This window comes from Alosa sapidissima, chromosome 19, assembly GCF_018492685.1.
Source record: "Alosa sapidissima isolate fAloSap1 chromosome 19, fAloSap1.pri, whole genome shotgun sequence".
In the NCBI taxonomy this organism is placed as follows: Eukaryota; Metazoa; Chordata; class Actinopteri; order Clupeiformes; family Clupeidae; genus Alosa; species Alosa sapidissima.
The window spans coordinates 2,033,738-2,043,737 of NC_055975.1; the positions used below are offsets into that span (position 1 = coordinate 2,033,738).

Sequence of the window (10,000 nt, forward strand, 5' to 3'; positions counted from 1 at the left end):
CTCCATTTGTGAAAGCGACATAAAGACATACATTACAACTGACCACACAATACATTTACACATCAATCACAGCAGACAAAAGATAAGTATACCTGCATCAAATATGTGATGTTGATTTAGGTTCAATAATAAGCTTTAGGATGGTGCACAATAGAGTGGTTAAAGCGATGGTTCGGAGTAATTTCACCCTAGGGTCCTTTGCACCATGACCCCGAGCCAAACACCCTCCCAGAACCTGTTTTCCTTTGGTCGAACCCTGGTCGAGTAGCGCTGTCAGAAGCTAATGAGTTTCTACAGTCGTAATGGTACCAACTTTTATCTCGTAAATGACCCCACTAATAATGCCCTGAATGGTACGAAACTTCTACAGTAGTACAACTATGTTCTTTACTCATAAAACGAGGCATTGAAAAGTTTGTAAGTACATCAGGAGTTTATTTAAATAACACTTGCCTGATGGATGCTACTATCTGCTACTATCTACTAGCCTAGAAATCTAGACTCACCCTAGCAGCAGCAAATTACATTTGCTTCCAGGGCTAGTCTAGGAACTCTCCATTGGCTTGTGAGCTCGAAAAAATGTAACTTCTATCCAATCAAATCATGTATAGAGTCGTTAGGCGGGCTTAACATAATGATTGATGGCAGAGTTGCAACGGTTTGGCTTGAATTCCCTGCTACTTGAAAACAAAGAAGATGGATGTTGCTGTTGGCGAACAATGTGAACAATGAGAGTTAAGCTTTTTTTAAGTTGGCAAACGTTTGAACTAGCCCACTAGCTCCGCTGGTGGGAAAACGCATGGGACTCATAGCACTGTCCTATTGCGTGCAGAGGGAATTTGAAAGACAACCGATTATCCCGCCCCTCTGGCTGAGCACTGCGAACGGTGAGTGCCCAAACCCTACATTTTAATGTGGGTCTGGCTCGTCAGGCTAACTATCTACTGCTGCGTAGACGTTACTTCTGTGATTTGGGAAAAGCCTGTAAAAGTCCTGGCAGGAAGCATGCATAAAGTTGTAGATCCAGGAATGCACTAATATTTTGCTGTAATACCAGTTTGCAAAAATTATTAGTTAACACTAATGGAAAAACCCTGGAAAATAATCTTAAAAACTGGATATACCAAAAAACTGATGTAATAGCTTCCTGCCAGGACTTTTACGGGCTTTTCCCAAATCACTGAAGTAACGTTGACGCAGCGATAGATAGCAGCAGAGTAGAAGTTATCAGGCAAGTGTTATTTAAATAAACTCCAGGTGTACTTACATCTTTGCAATGCCTCGTTTTATGAGTAAAGAACAGAGTTGTACTACTGTAGAAGTTTCGTACCATTCAGGGCATTATTAGTGGGGTCATTTACGAGATAAAAGTTGGTTCCATTACGCCTGCAGAAAGTCATTCGTTTCTGACAGCACTACTCGACCAGGGTTTGACCAAGGGAAAACAGGTTCTTGGAGGGCGTTTGGCTCGGGGTCATGGTGCAAAGGACCCTAGAGTGAAATTACTCCGAACCATCGCTTTAAGTCTGATCCTATTAAATCGTGGGACCCTGTATCTGCAGTTTGATAGTAACAATTCAAACTCACTGTTTATAAATCATTAGGATTAGAGACAATGTTCTCAACAACATGCCATGACATGTTCTCAACAACACAACATCACTAACTTACAACAGCCTCACTCCAGAAAATAGGTTCATGTACAATAGTGCAGACACTCAACACCAATGCCCAACACTGACTCCTTACTCTGGCCATGCACTGCATCACATCAAGCTCACTCTAGAAAACAGGCTTATTATTCAGTGAATGCTCCAACACATTTCTAACACATTTCCCAACAAATGCTCTTCAACCAGTTCACTTCACCTCACATTAAAGATGCAGACACCTTTTTAACAGGTGTATGTAGTGCATGCTCTCAATAACAATGTGTAACGATCCTGTGTTTCCTGTCCCTCCTTTGTTTACCTCCTGTGCCATGTGCTCCTGTGTTTACTTCCTGTCCCTGTGTTTTAGTTCCTGTCAGCCATGTGCTCCTTTGTTTGTCTTGCCATGTCTCAGTTCCCTGTGTCTCCGCCCCTCACCTGTTCCTCATTATTAGTCTGCTAGTTTAATTATAATTTCCAGCCCTGTGTTCACATGTCTCTTGTTTCTTGTCCACTTGTGCCTTGTTAGCCTTGTTTAACCCCTGTGTATTTAAACCCTCTGTCTCCCTCAGTCCCCTGTCGGTCATTGATGTTGTTTCGTGGTTGTAGTGTGCATTCGCATTAAAGATTCCTGGTTTCAAGTTTAAGTGTGCCTCGTTCTCGACTTGCCCTGCGCCTCGGTCCAGCTCTCCATACTGCAACCCTGACACAATGCAGCAGCACCTCCCAGCACCTCCCTGCAGCGCATGAACAGGTGTGTTCACCACATGCTCTCAGAACAAACTCAACAGCTCACCTCACTTCACCTGCCTTCACCTGCCCAAGCGTGTGTCATGCATGTTTAAAACCCCAAACACCGACCCCAATACTCACTTCACTGCATGCACATATGTTTTTTGTAGATATTTCGTAGATATTTAACTATCAATGTTCCAATGTGTGTCTGTGTGTATGTAGAGTTGTGTGAATGTGTTTGTGTGAATGTGTTTGTGTGAATGTGTTTGCGTGTGTGTGTGTGTGTGTGTGAGAGAGAGAGTGTGTGTGTGCTTGTCTAACATGTCTAACTCCCAACAGCTCACTTGTCACATGAGCATGTGTGTGTAGTGCACATTCTCACCAGGAGACGAGTGACGCCTCCTTCACCACGGCCTCCTCTGTGGGGTTGAAGTCAAGCGCACTCTTATCCAGGCCCAGGAGCTCAGCAATGCGTTCAGCACCATACAGATCCCCGTACTTATTGATCACCTGCGGTGGGTGTACACGCACGTACGCACACACACACACACACACACACACACATACACACACACACGGAGGAGAAAAACAAACACAGCTCAAGGTTGCTGCATAAGATCCCTGGGAGTGTTTCCACAGATATGTGAAGGTCGATAAGAAACTCTTAGAATGCTGAGGTGAATGCAAGAGAGGGTATCGGACTACTAGTGTGCCTTCCATTATTATCTATTTGTATAAGGCACTCTTATCTCAGAGTGGGTTCAGTGCTTGTTCAGTGTTCTGTGCTACAGAAATAACACTTATAGTACAAATTTGATACAATAACTTCCAGTTGAACAATCTATCCAAATTTATCTGAACAAGAGGCATTCCATCTGTAATTTACATTTACTAATTTAGCAGACACTTTTATCCAAAGCAACTTACAAAATGAGCATTAACATTCAAGGGTAACAAATTACTTTACAAACACTACAAGACTACCGTAGGATGAAATTACTAATCAACTTGTAATCAAAGGGGGCAGAGGTAGAGGGAGGAGGCAAAAGAAAGTAGAGGAAAGGAAGTGCATGATAAGTGCATGTTAGGTGTGATGGGTTGTTAGATTTGTTAAGAGGAGTTACTCTCAGAAGAGTTGGGTCCTCGAGCTTCTTGAAGATAGAGAGGGATGTCCCTGATCTGATGCCACTTGGTAGCTTGCTCCACCATTGGGGAACTACATGAGAATAGTCTAGATTGGTGTGTGTCTTAGGGGCAGCAGTGCCAGACAACACGCCACCGAATAAACAGGCCTGGTGAGGTGTTTTACATTGCAAAGAGAAGGGGCCCCAGGACCAAGCCTTGGAACGCCCATGTAACAGGGTGTTGAGATGTGGACATTTGTCCTTACTATGAAACAATGAATGATTGTCCAGTCAAGTAGGATAGTTCTCCACTTGAGTGGGATTTAGAAGGCTTTTAAGCAATGGTGTTATCCAAGCCAGTTTGAATTAATTCAAATTAATTAATTAATTAATCACATTAATCACACTTGCTGGTGTGATGGTAGGAGAAGACGTTTAGAAGAGGTTGGTTGGACAGGATTCCAGCGGGTATGTAGTAGGATGGCTACACGTTAGGAGTTTAGAGATCAGTGAGAGGGTTGTTGTGCAAAAAAAAGCAGGAGGCTAGGATTGCTGCATGGCGTGCTTTGTTGCGGCCTTAGCTGGACGAGACAGAGAGAGGCATGTAGTAGAATTGCTTTGTGAAGATGGAGTGTTGGTTGTGCCCTTAACCGGAGGAGTAGCTGGTAGCTGGAGGAGGAGGTGGAAGGTTGAGTAGAGTTTCTGAGTGTCAGTAGCACTGTGGAGCTTCTCATTGTAAAAAGCCTTGTTTGCAGCAGTGCCGCTGTAGGAGAAGGAGGACTGTAATGACTGCTAGCTTGTGACATCAGAAGGTGTTCTAGTTTTGTGCTATTTCCTCTCAGCAGCTCAGAGGTCAGTGTGCAGCATTCAATGGGTAGAATTCAGCCATGGTTATGTCGAGTGGGTGTGGTGACCAGAGTACACAGGGTAGAGTACAAGAGCTTAGTGTAGAACAGAGAGCCTGTGTGGTATCATTATCTAGACAGGTAGAAGAGCAGAGACCACTGGAGAGGAGAGACGGACGGGAGGCAGCTTGCTGCAGGAGGAGCCAGTGACTGAGGAATGAAATGATGGTGGAAGAGGTGCAGACGCCAATTGTAATGGCACATTTATTAAGGTGCATTTTGTTACGTTTCAGACTCATCTTAAAATGGATTCAATTATTTATTTAGGAAAATCTAGGAAGACTGTTGGTTGTTCCAAACTTTTCCATTTGAGAATGATGGAGGCTACTTGGGCACTTCCGATGCTGCAAAGTTTTTCTTGGACCCTTCCCCAGATCTGTGTCATCACACAACCCTGTCTCGTAGGTCTACAGACAATTGACCACGTGGCTTGGTTTTCACTCTGACATACACCATCAACTGTGAGACCTTATATAAAGAGATGTATGCCTCTCCTAATAATGTCCAGTAAATTAATTTAGGCACAGGTGGACTCCAATCAAGTTGTAGAAGCATCTCAAGGACCACTGATAAAAGTAGGATGCAACAGAGCTCAATGGTAAGCGTCATAACAAAAGTTGTGAATACTAATGTAAATGGTATATTTCAGTCTTTTATTTTTTATACATTTACAAAACAGTCCAAACACTAGCTTTTTTGTGGGGTGTTGGAGTATTGTGTGTAGATTGATGAGAAAAAATAAATAATTGAATCCATTTTAAGATGAGTCTGATGAAAAAATGTGGAAAAAGTGAAGCACTGTGAATACTTTCTGTATGCACTGTACATGCTCATGAGAGCCTTATGGAAGTCAACTGTTACCCAGTGGGGTTGGTAGTGTGTGTGATTTTGTAGTGACACTATCAACTTTTGAAGAGTTGAACGGTGTGCATTTTTGAATGCAGAGCTGTGTTTTTTAGTTGCCTCAGAGAGATGAAAGGCTCTGGTATAAACAAAGTCATCTAAAGTACAGTTCACAGAAAAAAAAGGTTCAATCTCAAAAGGTTTTTTTCTTACTTACCTTGCGTTTGACAAACTTATCCCAGTAGTTGTTTGGGAAGGATCTGGATGAAAGGGAAAACAAACAAATAAACAAACAAACAAAGGAGTAAGAAACAATCTAAATAAACACTTTAGACTGGGTGTCTTTGAGAAAACATTTACATAGTTCCATGATCCAATTGCAGAGGTTACTTTGTAGAAACCAGCCACATTTACTAACAACTACAGTATGCCTTACAGTATGTCAGGTGGTGATGCTTGTTACTGAAAGATAGAGTAATCCTGTCATTCTGTCTTATGTCAGGTGGTAATGCTTGTTACTGAACGAGAGTAATCCTGTCATTCTGATGTTTTATGTAAGGTGGTAATGCTTGTTACTGAAAGATAGAGTAATCCAGTCATTCTGATGAAAGGTTGTTGATATTTGAGCTCAACAACCAATCAAATCAAATGCTGATTGGCTGAACAAAATGGCCAACATGTATGTTTCAAGCTGAAATATTCTATTCAGCGCTGAACTCAAGGAATCTGCTCTTTGCTACGGCCCTGTCTGGTTTTGTTTTTATTGTGGTCACTTACGGTGTGTTGATGACCAGCCGGTCCCACTGTCCTTTGATGTCGTCGTCCGAGGGCTGCTCAGTGATGTAGAGGCCATCGAACTCCAGCTTCCTGGCGATTTCTTTTTCCCTCTTGAACACCACCAAAGGCACCTTCAACACACACAGCATGTCAGTGTGTGTGTGTGTGTGTGTGTGTGTGTGTGTGTGTATGTGTGAGAGAGAGAGAGAGGAAGAGAGAGAGAGCGAGAGAGAGAGAAAGAGAGAAAGTGTGAACTCCAGCATCCTGGTGATCTCTGTCTCTCACTTAAAACACAAAAGGCACCTTCAGCGCACACACAAAGCCAGCAGGTCAGTGTGTGTGTGTGTGTGTGTGTGTGTGTGTGTGTGTGTGTGTGTGTGTGTGTGTGTGTGTGTTTGTGAATGCGTGTATGCTCTTCAGCTTTCTGGTGATCACTTTCTGTCTCAAATACCACCAAAGGCACCTTCAGTGCACACAGACCAGCAGGTCAACGGAGATTAACACACACACTCATCTGAGTGGTACATGACGCACAGTGAAAAACAGTGATGTTCTGGTTTCAATCTCCTTCTCAATCTGTGTGTGCGCATGCGTGTGTGTCTGTGCGTGTGTGAGATGGCTTTGTGATGTACTTGTACATGACGGGACAAGTTTCAATCAGCTGCCCTGTCAAGCAATTTCAATGTGTTCAATTTGAGGTGCAAGCAGACTGATCTGAATAAACATGTCTCCTCTGCCTGATAAAGACACAATGTCTGTAGATGGTAGAACCTGGCAGAAAACAACATGGTACATTATATAAAACCCAACAGAAATCAACAGCCTACCTTGAGATAGCAAAACCCGGCCAACAAATTAGCATTTGATCGTAGAACTCAATAAAATGTAAACACAACTGTCAAAAACAGCACAATCTTTAGATATTATCAGAAGCAGAAGCTATGATGAAACAAATGCCTACAATTGGCCTACAGAATATAGTGCTATTCCTTGACACTTGAACACAGCACAACATAATACATAATGATAACTTTCTTTTCATATTATCTTTCATAATATATAATTTTGTGTAATTTTATTTTTATGTTTTTATAGATAACATAACATTATTATTTGCCCTAAATCATATAATTGAATATTATTTAGGACAAAATCCTGTTATATAGTCCATCCCTGCAGAGGCCAGCTCCTCACCTTGAGATAGTAGTATCCAACAACGCATAGGAAAGAGATGATGGTGTGCAGTACAGCCAGGAAGCGCAGTGTTGGGGCCATGTAGCCTGTGCTCTCCTGCAGCACAAAGTACTCCATCGCCCCCTCCTCCTCCTCCACCTGGCCCCCGTTCCACGGGTCCTCCTCTTCAGAGTCCTCTCCTGTCACCTGCATGTGTGTGTGTTTTATATGTGTGTGAGTGTGTGTGTGTGTGTGTGTGTGTGTGTGTGTGTGTGTGTGTGTGTGTGTGTGTGTGTGTGTGAGTGAAAGAGAGGGAGAGAGAGAGAGAGAGAGAGAGAACGTGTTTGAGTGTGTGTGTGTGTGTGATGTGTGTGGGGTGGTGGGAGGAAGACCAGCATCACCTCATCAGTGAGTTGCACAATACTCCACAAAAGACTGGTTAACACTTTACTTGGATAATCCACCTACACCTGCATACTATACAGCTGTTTACAGAACTCCTGAAATTTGCGTTCCTTCAAATTATTACATTTTTGGTTGACAAAATACCTCACCTTAACCACCATCTTAACCACCAAATTGCGGGTTACATATTGTGAAAAGAGAGTTTGTTTATGATCTGAGCATCTATACATAGTCTATGAGACCATACAAGTAAAGTGTGACCGGATTTGAGTGTCATCTTACCTTATAGAACAGCAGAATGAAGTTGATAGCGAAAGCCACAAACAAGGCCAAGAATCGGAGGTTGTAGAAGTTCCTTGCCAGGTAATTCTGAAAAGAAAAAAACATGCGTATCTCAAACCATGCATATCTATCTATAACCATGCATCACTTTCCTCAACCCATCCCATCTCATCAATGCAAACCATACAGGCTGAGCATGGTGTAATGGTATAATAGTCACATTTACTAATACACAGTAGCACATTTGAGGTTTTATCAAAGTGCTTCACAGTTGAAGCTAATCAATGCACAGCTAAAACTCATAAAACATATAGGCCTGAACATAAAAACAATAAAATCTAAGAACTTAAAATCAGTCCAATCAGTTGTCTCTTAACTGGCTAATATCCAATGAAGTGGTAAGCCAACAATACAGCAATCATAGCCAAATATGGTGATGGAATGAAATAATTTACTGTGTAGCGAGCTGGTTTAGATATATAATCAACAGATGAGACTGAGATCTAATAATAATAAATACCAGCATCTTCGTCTGGTAGATTTCAAGGCCTGCAAAGAAGCTGGCCATGAAGGCCTCCGGTGGCTCCTCTTTCTGCCGGGGACGGTTCTTGTGGAGCCTCCTCTCCTCCTCTGCAGGTGTATTTGGGGGGGTTTCATCTCTGTTCTTGTCCAGATCCTTCTTCTCCCCGTCCTCCAGGCTGGACAAATTAACAGAAATGTGTGAATCATAGTATCATATTGCATTACATTGCATCCATTGTACATGAATGACAATTTATGGGAAACTATTTAGGACCAACAGAATGCTACACAGTGCTGTTCCTCAAAAAACAAGAACATTGACCCCATGTATGTTTAGTCTGTGGGTTTTGAGCAGAAGCACTCACTCTGTCTTCTCTCCTTCTCTCTGTTCTCTCTCAGCCTCTGCCTCTGCCTTCTTATGGGCTGCTTCCTTCTGTAGAAGAAAACACACACACATCTCACAAACAGACTAGATATGGATACCACTTCCTATTACTATTTTGTAACCAATCAAAAACAGGAGCAGGTACAGTTTAATGTCAATGGGGAGAACTAGAACTAAGGTGCTTGAAGGTTAACTGGAAAAGAATGAACATACTGTAGTCTTCCATAAATGACAATCAAAATAGATAGATAGAGCTGAAATGAACCTGAGCCTTCTTCTGCCTCACAGCTGCTGCTATGGATGGTGCGTCCACCCCCACCACCTCAGAGACGTCACCCAGCCCTGGCTCCACGTGCTTGCCCCCCTCCTTCTTGGGCTGGATGTTGAGCAGCTCGGCCATGAGGTCGGCCTCAGCCTGGTCGGCGGCAGCGTTCTGCGCCATCTCAGTCACCGAGAGCGCCCCCTCGCATGCTTCCATTTTCTCGGCCTCCAGCACATCGCCGTGGATGCCGAACTGCGTGGGGTCGGGCATATTGCCCAGGATGTCCGTCACCTTCATGTTCTTGGCGCCCTCCACCAGGCCACCACCAAACATGGAGCTCCACAGGATGTGAAAGAAGCCCCAGACAAGGCTGTAGAGAAAGCGGAAGAGGCCCGTGAAGATCACCCAGAAGAAGGAGAAGAACCCACGCACCATCTCCCGCACGCTCATCTTCCGGAAGCGCTTGTACTGCCGGCACATGCTCTTGAAGGTCAGAAGTTTCCAGAAGCCTGAGAGGCTCTTCTTCATGGAGACGCAGGCGACGGCAAATGCAGAGGATGACTCCAGAGCATTGTCTTCGTCATCCTCGTCAGCCTCCTCGGCCACGCTGGCCACGTCATCTTCCTCGTCCTCCTCAGGACGCTCCAGGGCGTCGGGCTCGGAGATCTGTGAGGCCAGCTGCATCTCGAAGATTGTGTCCTCGCAGAAGTTAACGAAGAGCTCCATCTTTTCGCTCTCACCGCCCTCGTTGACCACGTCGAAGATGAATTGCCGCTTGGACTCTTTCACCTGCGGCTTCTCCCACTGCGTGCGGCTCGACTCACTGATCTCAAAGTAGACGCGCTCAATGCGCTTGCCGCTGCCCAGGATCTCGATGCGGCCGAGGTACGGCTCGAAGTAGCTCAGCAGGCTCTCGCCCAGATCCAGAAAGGCGGCCA

The 10,000-nt window shown here is 44.0% G+C and overlaps 1 protein-coding gene across 14 annotated transcripts in view; it reads right to left on the reverse strand.

Moving 5' to 3' along the window:
• Window positions 1-10,000, reverse strand: part of LOC121693692 (ryanodine receptor 3-like) — a 202,678-nt gene that overhangs the window by 16,728 nt on the left and 175,950 nt on the right. For 10 of the 14 annotated variants that reach the window (XM_042073304.1, XM_042073303.1, XM_042073292.1 and 7 more), the window contains 8 exons: window positions 9,066-10,000; window positions 8,781-8,848; window positions 8,414-8,591; window positions 7,894-7,980; window positions 7,228-7,413; window positions 6,034-6,164; window positions 5,474-5,516; window positions 2,767-2,894 (listed from right to left, as the gene is read on the reverse strand). The exon at window positions 9,066-10,000 is cut by the window's right edge and continues 381 nt beyond it. In XM_042073304.1, coding sequence (XP_041929238.1) covers window positions 2,767-2,894; window positions 5,474-5,516; window positions 6,034-6,164; window positions 7,228-7,413; window positions 7,894-7,980; window positions 8,414-8,591; window positions 8,781-8,848; window positions 9,066-10,000 — 1,756 coding nt within the window. The remainder of the gene's footprint in view (window positions 1-2,766; window positions 2,895-5,473; window positions 5,517-6,033; window positions 6,165-7,227; window positions 7,414-7,893; window positions 7,981-8,413; window positions 8,592-8,780; window positions 8,849-9,065) is intronic. The other 4 variants (XM_042073301.1, XM_042073296.1, XM_042073294.1 and 1 more) reach the window with 1 other exon arrangement.